This window comes from Halichoeres trimaculatus, unplaced genomic scaffold, assembly GCF_033239565.1.
Source record: "Halichoeres trimaculatus isolate MK-OKI-2021-1 unplaced genomic scaffold, fHalTri1.1 fHalTri1_scaffold_4, whole genome shotgun sequence".
Lineage (NCBI taxonomy): Eukaryota > Metazoa > Chordata > Actinopteri > Labriformes > Labridae > Halichoeres > Halichoeres trimaculatus.
The window spans coordinates 17,752,523-17,778,666 of record NW_027437182.1 but is presented as its reverse complement, the minus strand read 5'-3'; the positions used below and the strand labels follow the sequence as shown (position 1 = coordinate 17,778,666).

At 39.2% G+C, this 26,144-nt stretch overlaps 2 protein-coding genes across 2 annotated transcripts; both read left to right on the top strand.

The window, feature by feature from the left end:
* The first annotated feature begins 845 nt into the window (after positions 1-845).
* lrrc15 (leucine rich repeat containing 15) lies at positions 846-6,448 on the top strand. Its single transcript, XM_074668184.1, has 2 exons — positions 846-1,137; positions 4,183-6,448. Exons 1-2 carry the CDS (start codon positions 1,131-1,133, stop codon positions 5,904-5,906), a joined length of 1,731 nt encoding a protein of 576 aa, XP_074524285.1. The 5' UTR covers positions 846-1,130; the 3' UTR covers positions 5,907-6,448.
* A 2,197-nt stretch (positions 6,449-8,645) lies between these two features.
* On the top strand, positions 8,646-12,773 carry LOC141788961 (uncharacterized). Its single transcript, XM_074668182.1, has 2 exons — positions 8,646-8,749; positions 8,965-12,773. The coding sequence occupies exon 2, from the start codon at positions 8,967-8,969 to the stop codon at positions 11,454-11,456; it is 2,490 nt and encodes an 829-aa protein (XP_074524283.1). The 5' UTR covers positions 8,646-8,749; positions 8,965-8,966; the 3' UTR covers positions 11,457-12,773.
* Positions 12,774-26,144: the final 13,371 nt, after the last annotated feature.

Here is a 26,144-nt window from a genome sequence, read left to right as displayed (position 1 = left end):
TATCAGCGCTCTGTGGTGGGGAGGAGGTGTGTTTCATTACAGAGCAGATGGATTGGGTTGTGACGGCAAAGGAATGTTAAATGCAGCAGAACACTGCTTACTCAACATCTTTGACTTATTTATTGATGAACAAACTGCCAAAAAACTGAAGCAAGCAGAGTTTATATCAACAGGTGGAGGATTAGGAACGCTCAGACACTGTGTTTAATATCTGATGTGCTTCACTTTTGCAGTGTTTGACACTTTGGATATTTTGACTAAGTTAAAAAAAATCCACATAATGTTTTTATATGTTCTCATATTCTCATGTTTTCATCTGGGTTTGCACAAAAAAGATCTGTTCAGTCATTTTCGCAGACTTGCAGGCTCTATTGTTCATACTGATGGCAATCACACACCTTTAAAAATGATTAAATTCTGCAACACAACAGGGTGTAACAAATGTTTTCAGTTAAATCTTATAGTTTGAATAGTCTTGTAATCTGTAATGCCCGATCATATGATTTTGGTGTGAACATCCAAAAGCTGTGCAACTAAAACCCAGATGTCATACCACAGATATGTGCAGCTGTTTGCTAAAAAGAGATGGCAAGTATAAATCAGAGTTACAAACAAAAGGCACAAAACTCTGTTGGTTTTGACTACATAAATCAAAACCCCTGACACATACTCACCTCTTTTTGGTGGAAGTAGATCCAAACATGTAATTATACAACTAAAAACACATGAACATATGGAGGCAAAGCTCTCATATCCCTTTACATGCATTCAACAAGCACAGACACCCAAAGGGTGGGGCTTCCCCTGTGCTTGATCCCCCACCACCACATTTAGCAAAAATGTGAGCGTGAGCGTGTGGAAGGCAGAGAAGGGGCCGGGGGAGCAGCCGGGACACTAAAACCCCAGAGAAAGAGAGGCTGCAGACTTCATGAGCTAAGGGCAAATCTAAAAAATAGAATGGTAAAGGGAATCGAGTGATGACGAAGAGCAGGAAAATGTGATGGTGTGAGAGTTCAGACTGTGCTGGGAACTTTCATCAGAGGATTTGTAAGGCTGGTGAGGAAGTGAGGATGTGCATATAAGATAACTGCACCAACTCTCTGTCACGGTTCACTCATTCATCTGCCACCATGGGAGGTAAGTTCTGCAGAGCAGCCTGGTTAACACAGAGCTGATTGATTCTTTTTTTGATACATAGATGTCAGGGCTGGTGTGGAAGGAAGGTTTAATGAACAACTCACAAGTAATCAATGTTAGTTTAGAAAACATTTCTTTAAATATAATTCTTCTTGATGATTTATCTTATATTGAGTTTAGTTGTGCATGGAAAACATACAGGTTTTTTGTTATTTGCAAAGAATCACGCAATCAAAGTTATATTTTTTCCTGTTATTTAACTGGATCACTTGAGTGTTAGCACTGTATTTGCGATAGATGTTACTGACGTTTTGTAGAAAACAAAGCTTGACTTCTTGGCTTTGTGACTGTTCGATGGCAGTACAGTTCCACTCTGTTAGTTCAGTCAGACAAAGTGCTGATCCTTCAGCTGAGGCAAAGGGGAAAAAAATCAGACCAATTATTGGTGAACTGGAAATGCTTTAGTCATGACACTGCTGTAGACTATTCCAGCCTGTTCCAGTCGAGAGCAGACGGTGGTTTAGGTTAGAGTTGGAGGTTTAACCAGAGAGGAAACATGATTTAGCTGTCAGGTTTTAAATTTATATTGCATGGGGATTTTTTTTAGATTGTTGAATGCATTGTATCTCAAAAAGCCATTAAAGCTGCTTCATTGACCTGAAAGTGGTTTTGCTGATATTGTTTTACATGAACTTTTAAACTTTTACCTTTAAAGGGGAACTTCGTTGAATTAACACATTGCTCAACAGAAAGCTGACATTTAGTTTCCTGTAGTGGCTTAATCTAAAACACATCCTTGACTTTAATGTGACCCCAGGCTCTTGCCCTCCAGATTCACCGAAGTCAGGAAGAGGGAAGTGGTTCTGACAGTTAAACCAGAGGGAGCTGCCCCATAAAACCTCATGGGGAGAAACATGAAAGAGAGTTATAGTAAGCTTTGAGTACAAGTAAATTGGAAGATCTGGTAGGGATGAAAAAAAAAAGACTCATTTATTAAACTTGCAGATGGTCAGTGTTATTTAATGAGCATGGAAAGATTTTTGATCATAACTTTTCACAGTATGAATCGCCTATCCCATGGCTTGAATGAAAACAAACACTACAATAGAGGTACTGAAATAACAGCAGCAGCAGTGGGCTACCAGGACATGTTTAAAAATGGGTTTGAGGACGGGTGGGGGTGTCAAAACATAATATAGACAGAAAGAAAGAAAGAAAGAAAGAAAGAAAGAAAGAAAGAAAGAAAGAAAGAAAGAAAGAAAGAAAGAAAGAAAGAAAAAGATTTAAGACAAGCAAAAAGGAAAGAGACTAAATTAACGAAAAATAAAAAATAAATGTGAAAAAATAAAAAGGAAATAAGTTAAGTAAAAAGATAAAAGAAAGAAGACATGGTTAAAGATAAAATTAAAGACAAAAAAAGCAAAAATCAATCAAGAATCAGAAAGAGATAGAAAAAAAAATTCCAAGACAAAATGTAAAGAAATAAATACACAAATACAACATTACATAAACATAAACAGAAAGAAGAAAAATGAAAGAGATTAAAAAAGAAAACAACAAAAATTTCAAGACAAAAGAAACAAATGTTTAAATTAAAAGAAAGACACAGAGAAGAAAGGGAAAGGGAAGAAGAAAAACAAGATAAAGAAACAACTAAGACTGAGCTTATTTCAGAGGTTTTCTCTTTAGAAAGTTACTTCCTTGGAAAAACTCTCTCTGCACCCTAATACACCTCGGTCACTAAAGAACTACTCATGCCTGCCAACCTTGAGTTGCATAAATTTGAAGCAGCCTGTTTGGAGAACTGGATCAGTAAGTTGGCACAGCCTCATGTTTGGCTCCTCCTGCACCGCTACAAACAGTGAGCACAGCCTTAACATGTGCAAGCCTTCTGCATATTGAAATGTTTTGTAGAGACAACACATTTATTGTTTACTTTTGGCAAAACAACAGACACCCTGTCCACAACTGAAAGGGGGTTTCTTTGTACTTAGACAATTTTTTTCCTCAAGGAACCTTCCTACTTTTTGGTCATATGTTTAAAGCAGAGAAATTCAGTTCAATGATGTTGATGCCAAACAAAGACAGTGAAGTATCAACCCAGCCTGCCGACAAGTAACTGAGCATGACTCTACATCAATGAAAACGTCTCCTTTTGGGTAAACAGGGTAATGCTGATGCTGCAGCTTGTAAGGACTGTAACTAATTAGAGCTGCCTCCAAGAAAAATGCCTTCCTATGGTAGTGATTTAAAGTGCAGAGAAAACCTTTGTTGGCTGTTCTTTCAGCAGAGGGACCCGTCTCTTCTATTTCTGTGGTCGAGACTGGGAATGGTTATTATTCAGATCACATAGCTGATGTTTGCAGAAGTTCTTTTGCAATAATAGCTCATTTTTAACCACAAATTCAACACAAATTCTACGTTAACATCCGCTTTACTTTTTACAACTGCTAATTAAATGTTAGGTTGGATTTTTGAATTAATTTTATCTGAATCATTACTTAGACTTGCCAACTTCTATCTCCCTTTCTTTCTTTTTACGCAGCAGCATAGGTGCTAGCATGAACCCACGCAAAGCCCAGCCCTTTGGGTTTGTCTATGAATCAATACTTTTAAAATGTTTTACTATCACAACGTTGGGGGAAAGAAATGAGGAAAATGAAAAAAAAAACAGAAAGAAAGGCAGAAAGAGTAAACAGAAAGAGAGACAGAAAAAACATAATAGAGAAGAAGTTAAAGAAAAGAAATTGGTAAAAAGTGAAAAAAGAACTAACTGAGGCTGAGCTCCTTTCAGGTTTTTCTTCTTGCAAAGATACTTCCTGGAAAAGCTCTCTCTGCACCCTGATACACCCTGGTCACTAAAGAACTACTCATGCATTTGCACACCTTCATGAATTTTCTCCCTGGCAAACAAAGAAAAAATACACTTCTTTTAGGATTAGACAATCTTCTTAAAGAGTGGTATTCCAAGAAGTAATGGTGTATTTTAGTTATCATTTCAGCCATAACCCTAACAGTGACTGGGCTGTTACTTTTGTCTTACAGACAACATGGACCAGCCCTGGACTCTTCCTGTGCTTTTACTTCTCTGTTCCCTTCACTCCGTGGTTTGGGCGTGTCCAGATGGATGTCTGTGTCAAGCTACCAAAATCTTTTGCAATGGCCTCTCAGACTTCCCCAGCCCAGTTCCCTCATCCACCGCTGCTCTGTACCTCTCCAACTGCAGCTTCTCCTCCCTGAAGCCCGAAGACCTGACTGACTTCTCCAACGCCCTCAGCCTCTTTGTAGTCAAAGACACTGGACTGAGGGAGGTGCGCCCTGGCACACTTGATGCCACTCAAAACATCGGCGCCTTGGGGTTTACTGGCACTGTACTGCAAGATCTCCCTGATACCCTGTTCATGAATCTCCAAAAGCTGGAGTCCCTTAATCTGAAAAGCAACAAACTTCTGGTCCTCCGGCCTGGCTGGTTCTCACCACTGCTTGGGTTGAAACTCCTCGACCTCAGTAGGAACCAGTTCACTTCTGTTCCCGTGGACACTTTTCACCCTATCACTGAGGTGCAGTACCTGTCACTTTCTGGAAACGCAATCAGTCAACTATCTCGAGAGACGTTCAAGGCTCTCTCCAAACTAAAGACATTACGCCTCAATAGAAACTCACTACAGGAGCTCCCTGTCGGCATTTTAGATGATCTTGGAAACCTAGAGGAATTGTCTCTTCATGACAACCAGATCACTCATCTCCACCCTGACCTGTTCTCCAAGACTCTGAGACTTCAGAAGCTGTTCCTTTCCAACAACAGACTCACGACACTCCCACAAGGCATCTTCTTGAACCTGCCACTTCTTTCCCAGATCTCCCTGTATGAAAATCACCTTGAGAGTCTGAGACCAGGGGTATTTGGGCCCATGGCTTTGCAGGAATTGTGGCTGTATGACAACAAGCTGAGTCGGGTGGAAGACGAAACATTCAGGAACCTGACCAAACTCCGTCTCCTGGTGCTCAGTCGAAACCAGATTAGCCATGTATCTCCAGGGGCTTTCAGAGGTCTGGAACAGCTTGGAGAGGTTTCACTTCACACTAATCTGCTCAAAAACCTCCAAGCTGGAACTTTCCAAGGTCTGCCAAATCTGGTCAACATTTCCTTAGAGCACAACTTTATCACCTCCCTTCCTTCAGGTTTCCTCCAGGGCCTGAGCCACCTGGGACAGATAGACTTGAAAAATAACTCTCTTTCCAACCTGCCACAGGAGAGCCTGAATTCCCTGAATGTAGCACAAGAGGTCCTCTTACAGCAAAACCCCTGGAGGTGTGACAAAGACATCATTCCACTTAGAAACTGGCTGAAACAGAATCCATCAAAAACCAACCAAACTCTGGTGGTCTGTGAAACACCGTTCAGTCTGAGCGGTGAGATCATCACCCTGCTGGAGGACGAGAACTTGATTTCTCTTGGCTCGACGGAGAAGCCTGTGATGACATCAACAGAGAGGAGAAGGAAACCTCACACGCCTCCATTTAGACAGAGCACCTCCTCACCTGCTGTTAAATCCAACCCCACCTCAAGTTTCGAGGAGGCTACAAGCAGCAGTGGTGGACAAGGTGGGGATGGTGCTGTTTCTCATGACACTTCAATCATCCTCATCATCATTGCAGTCGTGGCCACTGTCATCATCAGCACAGTCCTCATCTGCTGCTTGTGCTGGGGGCGGAATAAGAAAGGCAGGGGAGATTTAAGCCGCAGAAATAAGAACTCTGTGCTGTAGACCAGACTTCCCAGCATCAGCAGTCTGGAATGAAGTTTGGACCATAGAAATGATTTTAGATCTTCAAAAGCAACAATAGTAACCATTTCAGCTCCATTCAGACATGCCAGATAGATAAAACAAGCACAGATTTGAAATAATTAGCTTTGGTTTGTGTTGATACATGTACCATTCAGTATTGTTTTCATGTGTGTTGTAAAAACAGAACAGATATCAAAGGTTTTAGATGTAAAAAATAGCTGCCCTGCTATCTTGTAATCTGGTAATGTTGTTGAATGTAACCTCAGATCCCTGAAACAGAGTTCTCCCTCTGAGGACATAAAGCCTGTATTCCCTCAGCTCTTTTTGTATGAATAACTGCAGTTTGACAATGGCTTTTATTTTGCTAACAATAATACATTTAGGCAACTGTTTGACACTGTTTTGCAAAACTTCTTTCCATGCAAAACCCAAAGTGCCCTTTTAACTTTGCTGATGAATGATCATCTTTTGGTTTGCATTCTTAAATGCTACTGTAATTTGAATAAATGGACTATTTTAGTTGGAGCATTCTTACACTGTGTTGATGGACATAGTGAGTTACAGGCAAACCTCAGTCTGCATAAATTTGATAGTAGGTTGTCCTGTTTTTTTTTTGTTTTTGTTTTTTTTTGCACATAAAGATTTTTGAAATGTTTATAAAAGACAGAAATAGCAGTGAGGGCTCCACAAAAACTGCTCCCCCTGGTGGCTGGCTGCAGTATAGGTTTAAAAAAACGGCTTTCTAGTCATTCCAGATGGGCTGTGGTCAAACTTTAAATAATTAATACTCCTCATAGAAATGTTTCTCACGTCCAATTGTTGTGGTGATTTGAAGATAACATTTGACTGCCTTGTATTCAAGTCCTCTTTTTTCTATAAAGTTTCGTTTTCAGTAGTTATACTAGGTTAAAACAAGGCTTTACATAACGTTTAACAATGATTAACAGCTGCCATTCTCGTGTACTATTTTTGGGGATTGTTAAATATGTCAGGAGGTAGAGTCAAGAAGTGATTAGACTCTCGAAAGAGATTTTTTTTTTTTTTTTTTTGTCACCCAGCTCCACTCAGATTCTACCAGAATCCCTCATCGTCTCTACTGCGCAGACTCTGGCTGCAACTGCTACCAATGGCTGCACCTGTGACGGGGGGAATTTTGGCTTCAAAACCGTACAATGATAAATGCCGGAGCAACACTGTCCACTCTATATGCAGTCTATGGTCAGACCTGATGTTTGATCACACACTGAAGAAACAGCTTCTTTGAATATTTACCCCAGAGTGTTTAAAAAAAGCAAATGAGATATTTTACGACTTAAAACAAGTGTACAGGATGAAATGAGCAGAGGCTTCCTTGTCCACCAGAGGGCTCTTAACCATACGCTGTATGATGTATGGGTGTGGTCTGCGTGAAGTCACATGTCTTTTGTGATACAGTTAAGAAACCTACCCTTAGAGGGTGCAATAGTAAAAAATACTACGTCGACCTAATGTTGTTTCAAGTTAGGAAAAGGTAAGGAGGTGGCGTTAAGGCAGGTCTTAAAACTCTCAAGGTCAATATCAGGTCCAAAATGAAGAGTTCCAAAAAAAAATCCTTCCCCTGTACAGTGTGTCGATACAGATATGAGCTTTTAAAACCAAAGCTGTTTTTAGATCCAGACTGTAAAAGAAAGAAAAGCAAAATAGAAAAAAGCTTAATCCTGACTTATAAGGTGATGAATGGTTGAAATTAAATTTACAAAATAACATTTTCCTGCATTAAAGCAATCAACATTCAATGCTTGGATTGAAAGGACCTTTTTCATAGAGAATCAAAACAGGTTATCAAGCAGTAAAAAAAATAAATAAATAAATAAAAAAGAGTAAAAAGCCCAAACAAAAAAGCACAGTGAGTCCACTAAAATCGGTCCCAATACAAACAGGGTGCTCTGCATCAGCTAAACTGACTTCCTTAATTGTTGCACTGTAGGAATCTTTCTTTTTGAAAGGATTGTAATAAAACATTAATTTATATTAAGCACTGTTGTAAACTCAGCTTTTCACTTCATTAATGACAACTTTTTGGAAAATGACAAAAGACTGCCATCTACTGGAGAGAAGTTGGTACAACGTTTTGATCCTCCAGCTATGACCCTATAATCACACCCTTTACTTGCACTGCATGACAGACAGCAGACAAAACAAACGAATCCCAAATGTTGTAAAGTGGGTCTGATTGTTTCCAGAATAGTCTAATGGTAGGAAATATAATCAAAACATAATCAACAAATTACAGACAGAAGCACAAAAAAGAAAGGAAAGGCATGTACACAAGTGTAGCCAGCCCTTATTTTCCTCCATGTAGGAGCAGGTGCAATCTACAAAATGACAAAATGTTTACATACTACAGAGATTAACTAAAGTATGTGCCCCAATGATGAATGTTCGAGCTGCACTTAGCTCACATTCTTTCCACATGATGGTGGAAGTGGCTGCTAAATCATCTTTAAATTCTAAAATGAAAACAACTATATCATTTGTACAAAGTGAGACTGATAGACATTTGTTGAAAGCTTTAATGCTTTAACTCTTAATTCTGAAAGAGTGTGTAGTTGCAGTTAAAATGTCAGGGACTGAAATAAACAATCTTGCTACAGGGCCGTTTGGTAACTGGCTGAAATATTGCTCTTATCTGGAGCTGCAGACGTGTGTTACACCCCACCTCACATGGAATGCAACACAGTCGAAGCTGGTTGTAAACACTGATGCTCAAGATAGCTAATGAGACAGAGTTTGTTCCTTACGCTTCCCTGCAATGATCTCATCCCCTGTCAGGAAATAATACGGTAGGCATGTGTTTATTTTGTTTTTCAAATTTTAAAGTCATATCAGATTTTAGGAAAGAAAAATAGCAAAGCATGTTATGGTGTGACTAATACTTGATCACTCGTATACTATCACAAACAGTAACATTTATCAAACTACTTCTAATTTGTATATGGATTAATGTTAATGTTCTAATTGAAGTAAAAAAAATTATCATATTCTATCTTTATTATAGCAATGTCAAGAGGAGTGACCATCATCCTTTATTTTTCTCTGCTGTTTGAGATCTCAATCACTGAAAACAAAGAATGTGACAGGAAGGACAAATGCGCTGAAAACCAGTTTGTTTTCAGTTCAACTGCCACAGAGATCCCACGCAACCTTAGAGCTGGAGTGACAGAAGTTTTTTTTTTGGAAAGCCGGATTAAAATAATCCCCAATGGAGCATTTTCTGAACTCCCCTTTCTTACAAAGGTGGAATTCATTAACACAAACACAACATATGTTGGACCTGAGGCTTTTACAGGCTTGGTTAACCTCACGCATATTGAGATCTCCAACTCTCCTCTAACATCAATCCCTGTGGGTGTCTTTAAAGACCTCTTCAACCTTGAGAAGATTGTTTTAATGCAAAACAAGCTGCAGCGTCTGGATAGAGGCTTGTTTGAAGGCCTCAAGAAAGTCAAAAATCTCATGCTACACGGAAACGAGATCCATGTGATTGAAGACGGGGTCTTTGATGATCTTGAAAACCTATTAGTCCTCCATCTAGCTAAAAATAATCTGTCTGCTGTATCTGCCGACTGGTTTTCAAAGCTTACAAAACTACAGACATTACGTCTGTATGAGAATCAGCTCACCGCCATTCCTGAAAACATTTTTTTGAATTTGCCAAATTTAATAGAAATTGGCCTGTATGGAAACAGAATTACAGAACTGTCACCAAATTTATTTCCATTTAAAGAAAAACTAATTAGGATTTATTTAGATAGCAATCTTCTGACTCAATTACCAGAGGGATTTTTTGTTGGCTTCCCATTGCTAAAAACTTTGACACTTCATAGGAATCAACTAACTAGTCTGCCGCCTGTGTTGTTTGGAGAACTGCCCAAACTAACTGAGCTAAGTCTTAGCCAAAACAACCTCAGCTCTCTTCCCAGAGGATTATTCAGCAGTCTGAAAAAGCTCAAGAAGCTAGATCTGTCCGGAAATCTTTTTACCACGTTGCATTCGGAGTACTTTGAAGGCCCTGAGAAGCTCACAGAGCTGAATCTTCAGAACAACATGATTGATTTGCTTGAACAGGATGTGTTTGAAAAGCTCCAAATGCTGACCACGCTTAAGCTAGCCCACAACAAGCTAGAGACACTTCCATGGAGTATATTTGAGCCTTTGACGAAACTAAAGAAACTCTATCTTAATGACAACCCTCTGCGCTGTGACTGTAATCTGATTGGTCTGCATGATTGGATGAAGCGAAACGCAGACAAGGTTAAGAGTCCTGTCCTGTGTGAGTACCCAGAGGATCTGAAAGGACAGGAAGTCACATCAGTGACAGAGGAGCAGCTGGTTTGCCTCTCCACGGTTATTCCAACAACCACAACCATGACAACAACTCCAATGACAACAACCATCACAACAACTCCAGTGACAACAACAACGATGACAACAACTCCAGTGACAACAACAACCATGACAACAACTCCAGTGACAACAACAACCATGACAACAACTCCAGTGACAACAACAACCATGACAACAACTCCAGTGACAACAACTCCAGTGACAACAACAACCATGACAACAACTCCAGTGACAACAACCATGACAACAACTCCATTGACAACAACTCCATTGACAACAACCCCAATGACAACAACGACCATCACGACAACTCCACTGACAACAACCACTCCAACAACCACAACCATTACAACAACTCAATTAACAACCACAGCACCACCGACTACCACACCAACAACAACCCTCCTAACAACCACAACAGTTCTCACGACAACACCAACCACAACAACAATCCCAACCACTGAAGCAACAACCACCATCCTTACTACTAGAACATCTCTCCCAACAACATCAGCTTTGCAAACCACAACACTTTCAACTATGGAACCAACAACCACTGTCCTAACCAGTACTGCACACACCACCACTAGACCACCCACCACCACTGCACCTCCTACAACTACACAATCAACCACCATTATCCTTTCTACTACCACAACACTAACCACTTTGCCAGCTACAACAACCACCTGCACCACCATAAAACCAGCTACAACCACTTCTACCCTGACAACTACAGCACCAACAACCAGCATGACAACTACCATCACCCCCAGGACTACCCAGCCAGTGACCACCAAACTACCAACTCCACCTCACCCAACCAGTTCGGTATTTTTTACCTGTCCAGTGGTTCCATCCCCACCGGGTCCAACACCATCCTACGAGGGTCTGTACGAGGGTCCGTACGAGGGTCCGTACAGAAGCAAAGCCCAGCAGTGCAGATCTCAGATGATATTCTACACAGCCCTGCTGCTGGTGGAGGTCACCTGCACCCTTGTGCTTGCTAAATTCACTTTATCTCTGTACCGCCTTCTGCAGACCAGGGAGAGGATGTCTCACAGGGTCAAACTAACACGCTTCTCCTACAGGAGGGAGGTCATCCTCAGGCCTCTGCAAGAGGCAGAGACTCACAGACTTTAATCTACAACAATTATTAAAATAAGCTGTTATTGATATGCTTTTAGTAACAATGGAGATTAAGTATACTAATGTGAAAGAGGTTGCATATCCACCACTGCACACCAAGAGGTAAATCACCAAAATAACTTTGCTTTATATCTTATACTCAGCTCTTGCTGATTTCTGTGTGCATGACTGAAAATCTTGGATATCAAGATCTAACTTTTTTTTAAGGTTTAATGGAATATTTTTTTGGGTTTCAGGAAATGTATTTAATAAATCAGATACTTTAAAGAAAAAAAGGCTGTAATATAAACTCCCAATGCACATCTTCATATTATCAGTTTTTCTCTTGTTTTGGCTGTTAATTATAAAAAAAATGTATTGATGCATGTAAAACTCTGTGCTTTAAACAGGATGCAAATTTGGAAGGATTCAATATTTTCTTCTCAAAACTCCGTTAGTTTTGACAGGCCTAAAATCCAGCAGCTGGGTAAAATTTACGTTTTTGTACAGCAGGGGGAGCCAGAGATCTGATCATCTCATTTTTTTGTTTTCTTCAAATGAGAAGTGTACTGTGAATAAGGCTTTTGAATGTTTTATTTTAGTTGGTACAAATTTGTTTGCAAAAGATTATTTCTTGTAATTATGAATGGACTTTCTTGTTTTTGCTCAATGTTAGTTGCTTCATTCTATTTAAAGACCAAGTGCATCAGTTCATTCAACAACACAAAAACTTAAGTTTTCTTGAAAACTTTGCTTCAGAGTTTTGTGAGTAAACAAAAATAAATAAAAAGATAAAAAAATACCAGGCCAAATAGTTCATACAGACACAATTATGTTGAGGTGACTGCCTTGTGGAGTCTTGACTGTGGTGCAAAGAAACAATATGAGGTTCAACCAGTATGCATGGCTTGTGTTTTAGGCAATTAAAAACGGAACACCAAACAAACTTCTGATTGACCTTACGTCACAGGGCACAGTCTCACACACTTTAAGTTCATGGAGAAGAAGAGTTAGTTGTGGGTTACAAGTACAAACAAGGTAGTCAACAAAATCTTAAAAGGACATGGTGGGTTTGTCATGTTTCCATGAAGTTGATGCTAACTTATTCCTGCCCATCAGCTGTAGTTTCTCACAACAGCGTGCTGGTCGAGTCCTTCTCAATAAGCCTTCTTGTGCTCTGTTCATTTTTCATCATTTGTTAGCAGATAAGAAATCTTGGAAATCATATTTGACAGTGCATTTCTATCTCTGTTCATTCATTCTTTACACTTGTGTAACTTCAATATACAGCCGTGCATGTGGGTAACTACCCAAACCATGACGTCAGTGCAAATTCTCTATTCTGTACCTGTATCTATGCAATGTGAGTTCTGTCTCAAAAAATTAAATTGTTTTTCTGCCACAAATTTACAACCTGTAAATCATATTTTGTTTGTCAACTTAGTTTCTGCAAATTCCTTTGAGACTGTTCTATTGTGCTGTTTTGGTTAAATATCATTCGTGGCTGTAAATCTGGATTCATATCTTTGAACGGGGACTTGTGTGTTGAAAAAACAGAGTTTGTATTTGTAAGTCTCTAAATTATCACTCGTAAAACAGCACCTATAACCCAAAGGCTTCAGGAAAAATGTATCAGACTTTTTCACCTCTTACAATGATCCAAGTGTTGTTTCTCTTTTCAGTCAAACTGAATTACACAGTACAAGTTACATCTGAAGGCAGCCGACGTAAGTAAGAGAAGGTAGTTTTAAGTATAGTAAGATATGTGTTCATATTTAATCAGGCAGGATCCAAACTGCTATAGGCAAACCTACTTACATAAATCCCATTGGAAGCTTCTTCTGTGAAAGACAATGCTCTGAAGCCAGACAGCAAGAATAGTGAAAGATGAGACTGAATGAGGGTAACACAACTTAGCTTCATCAGATTAGCCTAAGGGACTATATGTAGAAACACACACACACACACACACACACACACACACACACACACACACACACACACACACACACACACACACACACACACACACACACACACTGGTATCATACATGGGTGTTCTGATAAGATGGAAATTACATAAGCCACTATATCATATGGTTTTTTTGATAAATTGTAAGTAACAGTTTATCATACAAGCACCAATCTGCCTCAAATCCTTTTTTTTTATCTTTTGTCCTGAAGAAGACTCCCATGCTTAAAACTCAAACCAAAAGTCGGCTAAGAGGTCATACTAAATATTTTATCGACATCTGGATTGCAATTAGATGTTATGCTTTTTTAAGTCCTCTTGTCTGATGCTGTACCACAAAGTCATTCTTGTCTCTGCATGGAGTTGGCAGTCTTTGTCTTTATTGTTTATCCAGGTCTGAGTGAATGGTGTATTTTAGTCCCTACCATTACACTGCCTGGGATAAAAGGAACAGAGAAAAAAGCTTACATGTGTTTTTCCTGTTGGCTTCAAAACAGCTAAACGGAGAGTCAGGGTTAACAAATCAGCACATTAATATCTAGCACATATTAGTGTTAAATTGAAAAAAAAAAAAATCTAAAGTTACTCTATTACAGTTTCTTAGGATTGTGTCCACAGTAGTGTACATCTGTGAGCCTGGCTGAAATTGAACATGAAAGGTTTTATTTGGGGCTATGGACAATTAACAAGTTCATAGTAATGTCAATAATTTCTTAAAACTGTCTTGGTTTGGGGCTCAAATGAATGCTTTAAAATGTACTTTATGAACTTAACTTTAAGATTTATCATTCAAATAAATGCTGCTCTGCTACACCAGAGTGCTTTGAAAACAAGACTTAGGCCTGGCTGGTGCTATTTTGACATTGATATGTGCTATTTTTTTTTTCTTTTTTAGATGATGTACTTCAAGACTTTATTCCCATAAGCAAACAGAATTTGGTTGAATGGAAAGCAGTTAGAACAAGTGTTAGCATCGTCGAGTCTCAGGGCATGGCACTCTTCAAGAACTGCGAGGAATTGCTCCCCCCAGGTAGAGTGAAAGTTTCTGTCAAAGACAAGAGTTCAAATATCTACATCTTTATCACTAGTGAGGGTTAAATGGATCATGAGACAGCATCAGCAGCAGTTTAGATGTTGTTTCAGCCTGTGGCATGAGGACCCAGAAGGCAAAGCTTTTGAGTTTCTAGCTGATCCACGTACCAACCCTCACCCAAGGTTATAAACTCTGGGTAGAGAGCAGAAGGATGTCATCATGGACTTCAGCATTATCTGTTTTGTTTTATCTTTAATGCAGGGCCGCAGCCTCAAAAATAAGACAGGAAGCTGAGACATCTGAATGGAGTTTCGCTCAAGCTATGACTCTTCTGTGAAAAAAGAAACTGCTTAAGGTGGTTTGGGGCCCTTGTTTTTGGAGTCATGTCCAAATGGGAGGGGTGACCCTTGTCAGACCCAGAGCTTGTAGAAGAGATTGTGTATCCATGACCATAAAATTGTTCAAGTTATTCAAGAAGAGGATTAAAAAAATGTGCTAGGAAGAGAAATATCAAAATATGTTAAGCTGGTTGCAACCAAGACCCTGCCCTAGATAATTCTGTCAAAAAGACTTTTGCACATTTTGGACCTTCAGAATCCTCACCACAATTTGAAGAATGTTGAAGGAGATTTGACAGTTTTTGTCTACTCTTTTGTGTACCACCTGCTCAGCTGGCTTAACTCAACAACATCAACTGCTTCAAATCAATGAAGCCTGAAATTAACACTTTTATTATTTTATTAACACTTCCAAGTTCCAACTTATTGCACACAATCCTAAATATATTTCTGACATTAATTGCTCCATTGAAATTGTCTATTTTACTTCTAGGAACTTCAAAAACAATAACTCATCTCCCTGGGCAACGCAACAAGCCCAACCCCCAGGATTAAGATACACATGTTCACCACCACTACACTCTGAAAGCTTTTTTTCTTCAAAGACCGTCATTTTACTGCTGGCAGTAGAGCTTTTGATGTTCAATTCACTGTGTCAATCACTGTTATGTAATTCATAAAAAAATCCTGGAGCATTTTCCTCTTAAACCTGCACGTGCAGAGGTCTAAGTGAACCTGAGGCTCCAATGCCAAGTTGCATAGTTAATGTGTAAATGGGCACACAAGAACTGAGAGCTGACAGGGCAACCTGACCTTACCACAAGACAGCATAACGACTGGCCATGACGACTGTCAGGAGTAATTTATCGACAATGAACATTCATGATTTCTGATTCAGAGATTATCAAACGTTTTCATTTTTCCAATGATGTGTTTGTGCTTTTGCTATGAGGTTACAGCCAGTAATAAGAAGCTGACAAACACACAAGAGGCAGAGGGTTAAATGCTTGGCCATAAGAAAGCACAAAAGTTGCATTTATTTATTTTTTGTTGTTGTTGTTTGTTTGTAGTGGTTTCATTCTGTATTGGTCACTGTAATTAACAAGCAACAATAGTAATCAATTCTCAACTGCAAAAGTGATGGACCACTTATTACATCAATGGATGTAATGAAGTTGAGCACATTTCACCACTGCCTGTTGAGACCATAGACTGTAAAAAAAAAAAAAATCGTAATCTTGCTCGGCTCACTACAAAAACTGCTCCCCCTGGTGGCTGGCTGCAGTATAGGTAAAAAAAATCTGGCTCTCCAGTCATTCCAGATGGGCTGTGGTGAAACTTAAAAAATTATATATATATTACTCCTCAGAAATTTTTCTCACATGCAGTTGTTGTGGTGATTTAAAGATATCATGTGGGTGTTCTGCATTCAAGTTCTCTATTTTCTTAAAAGTTTTATTTTTAGCAGTTATAAGAGGTTACAAACAAGGTTTTACGCCACATTTAACGATGATTGACAGATGCCATTCTTGTGTATTTTTGGGGGGGATTGTAAAATATGTTGGGAGGTACAGTTAAGAAGTGATTAGACTCTCGCAAGAAAAAAAAAATATTATTTTTGTTACTTGGCTCCAATCAGATTCTCCCAGAATCCCTCATCGTCTCTACAGCGCAGACTCTGGCTGCAATTGCTGCCAATGACTGTGTCTGTGACAGGGGTATTTTGGCTTCAAAACCATGCAATGGTAAATGGCGGAGCCACACTGTCCACTCTACAGTCTATGGTTGAGACAACTGCAAAAATGTTATTTTCTGTTTTGAGAGTTGGGAAATAAAGACAGTTACCAAGCACCAATGTCAGAGTAACCCCATCTATCAGGGTCTTTGATAGAGCCAAGTCTGTAAACTTGTCCTGCAATCGAGGGAACAGCAGCAGAGCTAGCACGTTGATGTTTGACAGCTAAAATACACCGGTCCGCTCCGTCATGGCATCAGATGACTTAGGTTTCCATTCAAGCCAATTTGTCAACTGGATCCACTCAGTTAAAGTCTGGCTGTGTCCCTGTGCCGGCAGTCTGCAGCAGATTTGCAACAGTCTTACTTTTGTCTGATGCAGGAGCTGTGAGGGGTAAGTCATGTCAGGGCAGATTGAGCAGGAAGTTGTGAACAGAAACAACCTAAAAATGCCCAGTGACTTTCAAAATAAAATCGAACTGAACCAGGTTGTATTTCACTTGACTTCAACAACACACTGACATGATGAGTGCAACCAGGCCACGGGTCAACAGGTTTGAGGTTTACAGCCCAGCATGAACAAGGAGAGGCTTATCAATGGAGTGGGAAGCACGGGTACTCCTCAGTCTTGCTACTCCAGCTGTCTGGAGATCCTGCAACGTGCCGGACTGAACACACAGCAAGGTGCGAGTTGATGACGCTGTCAACACACAACAGAGTGGAGCCAGACTGAAGACTGACCAGACCGGATTTAAGTCTGTACACCTTGTCTAATGTTAGCTTCAACAGAAATTGAGATAAAGATATGTCTTATCAATATTTGGAATTAACTTGTCAGGTAATAGTAATAATAATAAGGGATGTATGCCATATAAATGATAAGAGATTACACAAATTAGAATCCCAACAGGGTAAGCGAGACCTGAGGCACCCCAGACTCTTTTAGCTTCCTCTTTATTCTTTAACCTCATCATCAGTGGTGATTCAAAAGAACTAAAGGAGCAAGCAGCACCACTAAAATTAGTTGGTTTGTTATTTTGAACTCATATTTCCTCAGTGATTTGTTTCTATTTCCACAAAAGTTTACCACAACAAAACATGGGCTCATTTTAGCATCTATTTTTGAACTTTAATGACTTTACCGCTCAAAACTTTGGGATGAGCTAAATGATCCTCCTCTAGAAGCACAAGAACTCGTCATATCCCTTGAAGCCCCTGCTTTTAGGGCGGGTTAAGCCTGTGAGTTCTGCTAATGAGCCTGAAAAGGAGCTGAGGAGGTAATTGTGTGTGAAAAGGGCAATGTGCTGAAGAACATAGGAGCCCATAAAATGAGGAGGAGCCCATTACAGCCAAACTAAGACATTTCAACTGGAAAATAGTGTGCAGTAAGCAGGTTGATTTTCAGCTGTGGTGGTCCAGCAGATTACCTGAGGTTAATGACCAGCTCAGGCCTAATATAAAGACAGCATGGGACATATGACAGAGATGAGGATGGCTGATTCTTGAGTTCTTGAAGCATTCTCATTCTTCACAATATTTATTTCTTCATTAAGTCTTAAGAAAAGCTGCTCTGGGGGGAAATTCTGGTCCTTAGCCATATCATGTCTTCACAGTTACATTTGATTTTGAGTATGACGTTTTGAAGTTAAACTCACACTCACAAATTTGTTTTTTTTTTTTCTTCATTTCTAGCCATTTAGCTCTATCTTCATCAAACTGTTGTTTGATATGTCAAGTCTATGAACAAAAAGACACTCTGTCACCACTTACAGGGCAGTTTCTACCATGTGTTTGTACCCTTTGCATTTTGAGGGAATTGTCTTCATAGCAAAACAAGAGCACATTCACATAAGCAGTCCCAAACAGTCAGTACTGAGGGACAGCCCTGGCCTGAAATGCTGGAAATCACATCCGTCTTGGCTCTGGTGTCTCCCGCATCCTGCCTCAGAACTCAACCTCCCACCCAAACAGACTCCAGCATCACACCAGCTGAGTCCAATCTCTGCCTGCCAGCTGTACCCCTCAGGCAGGCTGCAGACATGGGACTGAGGTCACGAAAACACCTCCTCTCTCAGTGCTAAAAATGGAAACTGTCAGTGCTGAAACCTGACATGCTGCATGGAGGCACACTGGACATGGATACTTAATATTTTTAGAAACACTTCAATCAAACAGTTTGTTGTTCGAAAAATGAGCCGAGTTCTTCAGGAACTGAAGAGATTATCAGAAGCCCTTCAATGACCTGATATTTTTTCAGGATAATTTATTTTACCTCCAAGGTTTTATGCCTATAAATAAGTCCTGGTAGTGAATGAAATAAGTTGGTGAAATATGGTAGAATCTGTGTGGGTGAGATGGATCAATACAGGGATGAAAACAGTTGATGATTACAACAAGCTTACGTTTTATAAATGCTGCTCATAGAGGGACACATTATGCTTCTGTGCATTGACCGAACACTCACTGCAGAACCTGGGCTAAACACATCCAGGAGGGACACCAATGTATCCAAATGTTTAAGTGCTCAGAGTTTTGCGATAAACGGTGGTCATTCTCATAGTAACAGAGCAGCAGAGCCTCATTCACTGACACACACACACACACACACACACACACACACACACACACACACACACACACACACACACACACACACACACAGAGTGCACTACAAAGACGGTAAATGCAGAGTCAGTCTCATTCTGTTTACAGAGCACTCAGGTCTACAAAGTGCTTTGACTGTCAATCAAAAGCGTAAGGACAAAGCAGGAAACCAACAGCAGAATGGCCCAATCAACAAAAGAAGCCCAAAAATTACATGACCAACAAATTCATTATTCACACTCTATTCAAATATCTGGGTTTGTTTTTTTTCTATGACACAAATCTTTACTAAAAATGGCACGCTGCACTCTGACCAGTCAAAATGAAGCAGCTGTTATGAGAAATATTTAAATTTCAGAAAGTTGCTCTGACACTGAAAATAGCAAACCATCTGCTTTTAGTTATGAAATATATTTATTAAAAAAAAAATGAAAACAACACCAGGGAACTTAACCCATATGCAAAAGATCCACAACCATGGAAAAAAACAGACTTGGCAATAAAAATTAGCGAACAGACAAGAAGTATTGCCTTACGAGGTAGTAAGAATGGCTATGATAATCCCAAATGTGCACTCAGAATTGAAAAATAAAAACCCTTACAAAAAAAAGACATTGAATTAAGAGACCATTTGTCAATAAAACAGAGAATATATGAGGTGATCGTTCTTCTGATGCTTAAGAAGGAAATTAAGCTTTTTCATGAGGTGGTCCCAGTGGCTAAAGCTTTTTCAGGGTCCAGAGCTGCTGTTAGTAAAAATAATCAGATTCAACATCTGGTTAAAGTATGTTAATATTTGCCCAATATTTCTAAAATAACTCTAAAAAGAAAGTACAGATAAAAATATTTTTAATAAATTAGTTTTATCTTGGATAAATTCAAATTCAACCTGCTAATGGCCTAGAATCGTTTATAGTCAAAACCGTTCATGTTTCCTTTCTGAATAATTAATCTGCAGACATAATGGATAAAATAAAATGTGGGTTAGAAAAGGAAAGAATTGTTTCTTATTTCTGCCTGTACAAATTCCCCAGTTGAGTCTCTTAACATTTCCCAAACTTTGGACAATGACAGTTAACTGCAAACGGCAAAACTGATTTGGTCCATTGCACAGTGGTGATACTGGAACAAACCTTTGTCAGAGATGCTGTATGTAGAAGTTTTCTGTGAGTTACTAGTTTTGAGTGACATGTAACACCCATAGACCGTAAAAAAAAATGGACGTCCGATTGCTCGCCTTGAAGTGAGGTCGCCACAAAAACTGCTCCCCCTGGTGGCTGGCCGCAGTTTAGGTTTAAAAACCGATCTTTCCAGCCATTCCAGATGGGCTGTGGTCAAACTTTAAAATTAATACACCTCTTAGAAAAGTTTCTCACGTTCAATTGTGGTGATTTGAAGATATTATTTGGCTGTCTTGTATCCAAGTCCTCTTTTTTCTGAAAAGTTTTGTTCTCATTAGTTATACGAGGTTAAAAACAAGGCTTTACGCAACGTTTAACGATGATTGACAGATGCCATTCTTGTGTATTTTTTGGGGGGATTGTAAAATATGTCGGGAGGTAAAGTCAAGAAGTGATAAGACTCTCAAAAGAAAAAAAAATATTATTATTTTTGTCACCCAGCTCCACTCAGATTCTCCCAAACTGCTACATTGGCTGCGCCTGTGACGGGGGTATTTTGGCATCAAAACCGTACAATGATAAATGGCGGAGCAACACTGTCCACTCTATATACAGTCTATGGTAGTACCTGCTGCTGTAAACAGAACTCTTGCTAAGAACAAACTTAGCATGAGCATTTATTTTATGCCTCGATTAAATTGCAAAGACAAGGTTGAGATTTTTAATATAGCTGTTAGTAACACATTAAAATCATAAAATTCAAAGCTTAATTTTGTAAATACAGAGAGTAGATTAGCAACTCACATTGATTCTAACAGGCTCAGCAGCAGATTTGGGAGAAAAAAGGAGAATAAAATGTTCAGACTGATGAGGGCTGATGAAAAGATGAATCCTAGATGAGACTTTGAGTAATGATGCTGATGACCTGGCTTCTATAACAAGAAAAAAGGATGGCTTCAAACAATGACGTGTCAGAATAAGAATGAGGAATTGAAACAGAAATAGCTCTGCTTCATCCTATTTTTATCCTGTCCTCGTCTCCTTTGTCTAATTTTAGTTAAGTATTACTCTTGCTGGCTGTCCAGGCACAGGTCTCATCTATCTGCAAAAGGGTGTTACCACTTTTACAGGAGCAATCTCTACCTTTGAAGTTTAAACACCTGGATTCACACACACACACACACACACACACACACACACACACACACACACACACACACACACACACACACACACACACACACACAGAGTTATTTCAAGTAGCTCATATAGAGGTCAGCATGAGTCACTATAGATTAGAGAGTTGTTTGAGATATTTTTGTATTTTTAGATTATGATGATGTCATCCTAACACACGACTTATTACTGTGTCATTGACTTAATGAGATGTTTCACCTTCTCTGCACCAACAGTACAGTAGATCATGAGGCATTAGCCCCGCGCTCAGGACACAGGAGAACACTTTGCCATTCAACTTCGGGATTCCTGAGCAAAGCATCCACTCCTAATTGGCCATTTGCAATCAAAGCGATTCTTTCTCCTCTCTTCTCCTTCCCCACAGGACTGCTTTGTGGGTCAAACACAGAGTAAAGGTTTGGGATTTAATTAGAAGAAAATCAGGAGCACTGAAGTTTTGAACATGACCTAAAGATTTGCAATATCCTGCAATTCTATATTAAACTGAAACAAGAGTGAGCAACAGTATCTTGATGATGTCTCCCATACCGCACAATGCAATCACAGCAAGTCAAACCCAAACTTATAGATACATGAATTGCTTAATTCCAGGATATACAATAAACACAAAATATACCTCACTTTAACACAAATGTTTTTTATGCTCTGGGGTCATCTTTTCATAAAAATTGCAACAGAGAGCAGTTCATAAACATGCCATAGAAGATAGCATGCTCAATTAACCCCTTAATGCCTGATGTTAAATTGAGTATGGATTGTAAATTTGAGTATAGCACACACAATAGTTATTACTAAGTTATATCATATAAATAGGCATTAGAAGTTAATCCTAGGGCTGAATGATTTTGGATAATAATCTAATCACGATTTTTTTGGACCAATATTGAAGTTGTGATTTAGCATGCGATTTTTGAGGGGGATGTTTATCTTCATCATTATTCACTGAACATAAGCAATAAACCATTCTATAGTATGAACAACACAACAAAGGATACTGTCAATATATAAACATGTCTTTCCTGTAGGCCAGGCCTACATGTTATGATGAAATGAGATGAATTGAAGTATGAATTGGTAGGAATAACATATCTTTATTAACTATTAAGTTCACAGTATAACATTGACTGATTGATTTAACTTCAAGCCTTGTAGATTCATAATGTAAGTATCATTATTTTTTTTGATAAAATCTGAGATAATCAGAGAAATATGTCAACATGTGGAATGCACTTTTTTTTTAAATGAAAAAGAAACACCGGTGAGCAAAAATATCAATATTAATTGTTTAAAAATCGTACTGCTCTTTTAATTATCAGTAACAAAACATGAACTTAAAGGTATAATTGGCAGTTTGATTTAGATACACTTTTTGTTATGCTGGCTAAAATGATCTATATATACCGATGGCAAGAAATACATGATGTGTTCTTAAAGTAGAGCGGAAAATATCCGCTATCTACAGCTGGAGTAAAACAGGGAAAACACCAACCAATCATCTTCCAGGGACACCTTGTTTGTAAACCAATCAAATCCTGTCGCCGTTCTGCCCGCCTCCTGCTCGTACATTTCACTGGCGTGCACATGATTCAGTGCGCGTGGCCGAGCTGAGAAGGAAGGAGCAGTGCTGCTGAACGGCGGAGCAGCTACCTATACCTCGATTGCTCGTTGCCGCTCCTCCAGCTACACAGAGCAAGAAAAGAAAGAAAGAGGCTTTCTTTTTTTGCTCTGTTTAGCTGTCTCTAACTACTGCCCCTCTCGCTCCACCTTGGGCCTGTCCCCTCTGACCCGATGAGGTACTTGGCTCTGGGCTGTAGTTTGGATCAGAGTCTAATAAACTCTCACCACAGGGGCTCTGACAAGTAAAAAAAAGAAAAAAAAACACAAAAAACATGTGATATTTGGTAAGTCCTAGAGAAAATGCACATGTACTATTTGTATTATAGCTTTACTCCTGATATCATGTCACAGGTAAAAGTGGGCGATTCTAACATGACAGTCATGAGTACTGACAAAAGCCACGTTTGTTTATTGTTTTTTTTAGCTTTACGTTTTGAAGTTTTGGTGTTTCCTTACCTCTAAATGAGACATGACTCTGCGTAGTGCAAAACTTAAAATTCAGGTGCTGAGTCCGTCTTTCAGTCATTCACAATCATAGTTGCGAATCAGCGGCGCCCGTGCATGTGAGCGGGGGCGTTGCTTTGAGGAAGCCCCAAGGGGAGGGGGAGGAGGGGCTAGGATGAGTCCTGATGAGATGCTACATTCAAATTCATGCTAGTTTTTCAGGACTGCCAACCCTGCCTTTAAGTAAATGCACTTCAAAATTTCTTTCTTCTTTTTTCAAATTACAGCCCTTGCGATTTGAAAATTGCATTATATTACATTGCGATGTCGGTTTAAATTTGACTAATTGTTTAGCCCTAGTTCATCCCCTGACCAATATATTGTAACTCAGTGGATCTGTTACAGTCCTTGGTATGTGTAGAATATGAATCAATAGGGAAGATATACATAGGTCATTTCAGCTGCATCAAGACCTGACAGGGTACGTCCCAAATTTGTGACAACAGCCACCAAGGGGTTAAAACCTCAATGTTCTGGATCATTAAAGTTTCCATGCTCTCCCTAGTGAGTATGATGTGTAACAGTGCTAATCATCAACTTGCAAACTCAGTTAAATAGATACAATCTTGTTCAATTTGGGACTGCTAAACCATGGTTCTCTCATCATTAGATTTATGATTCCTCTCAGCAATAATACCAGTTAAATTCTTTTGGTGCCGAGTATAATAAGGTCTAACAGCATTTTTTCTTATAAAGCAAAAGACCTCTTAAGCATTAAAAAAAGATTTAATGCAGTTTCTATTGAATCAGAAGAACCCAGAAAACAAACTGAGTGCTGACTGCTGATAACAGAATTTAACGCAACAGAAATTTATAATCAATCACTGTCTGTCCTTATTTGTACTGCCCTTACTTTGTGCTGATAGTGAGGGCTGGATATTTTTAGACTAAGAGAGTATCACCATTCTGTCAGACTACTCTCACACCAGCCAATGAAATCGCACAACAGTCCAACAACAAAGTCCATCAACTGAACTGAGTATGATAGGACAACCAGTGCAGCTGATTACATCACACTGCAGACTCGTGCTCCCATCTCTATAGGCTTCTGCCTTATTGTTGATTAGTGCACAGAGACCCAAAAACTGGAGCCTGTCTCCTTGTGCGTGTACAAATACTTCAGCTTAGTTTATGCTTCAGTATTGAACTCAAGGTGTAGCATAAATTGTGTGTTTGCATAGCCCTACTTCTACAAAGACATCTATGCACTTATAGCAAGATGTTCCCCTCCTACAAAATATGTAACTATATTAAAAAAGTGCAGACTGAAGTTCAACTCAACATTAAACAGGCTTGGTTTGCCAAATGTCTGAATGTCTGCAGAAAAAATAGTGGGACTGGGAGGAGCAGGTGATAGCCAGTACAGGAGTGCACATTGGACTTAAGCCAATCAAGTTGATCCTAACTCCTTATAGGATCTATAAAATGGTAGAAAATAGAGAAGATGCCCAACTAATAACTGAGGTCATCAGATGATATTTTTTCAGTCTAAAGTTAGTCTGAAATCTAAATGTATCTTATGATCATATTTAGAGGAAAAAAGAAAATCCTGTCTAGAAGACTGGATCAACAAGCCATAAACCATGAAGTTAGTGATTGTTAATTAATATTGACCTTCACCTCAAGGATGTGTCTTGGAAAACAATGGCAAGCAGCACAATGAAAAAGGTGCATTTAAGGGCATACACACAGAGAGTAGATGACACAGCAGCCTGGATCCCAGCATTCACACTGAGCATGCACCTGTGTGGATGTGGAGAAGCATCACCTCAACCAGAAATCAATTACTATCATCCTCTACTTGTGTCTCCCAAGATCTGGTTGTTCCTCTGCTCAACTCTGGACTCAGTAATAGTTTCGATTATAAAGTTACCTGTTAAGGATGATAACATTATGATTTCAGTATCCACTAACTTTTATTTTTATTTATTGAACGTAAAGTATTACCATTTACAGAGGTAAAGAACATTGTAAAGACGCCTTACCTCCACACAAAGCCTGAGTTGTACTGATGAAGACAAAGTCTGAGTATTTGACAGTGCTCTCAGTCATGGTGGGGCTGCATGGTGAGAAGGAACAGCAGGTGATTTGGGGCCCAGCATGCAGCCGTCATCAGATAGATTTACGCTTTGGACAATAACAGCAACTGCTTGATTTGTGTCCAAGCACACACTTCCCTGTCAAGGAGGCAATAAATCAAGTCAGATCATCTGAGCTCTGTTTGGGGGAATAAGAGGTTTCAATTCAGACAACAACCTACAACAAAACGAGTAAAAGAATAATCCTGTTTAGCCAACTTTTAACAAACTCTATGGGTCATCTAAAAGGGTTACGTTAGTTTTGAGGAAATTGTACAGATTTTTGTGTATATTTTAGAGCATTCATCTCCAACTTAAAACAAATTGTTTGCATATTTACAAATAAATCTTCAGATCAAAAATAAAGCCTCTAGAACAACCTTGCAGAGAGGAAATTTCTCCTAATGCCAAGTTATAGCTTTGTCCTTTTCTCTCTGTGGAGCTGTTGAGTGACCTTTTTCTGCTGTTTGCAGAGACACACAGTGACAGCTTGTTAAAAACTTGA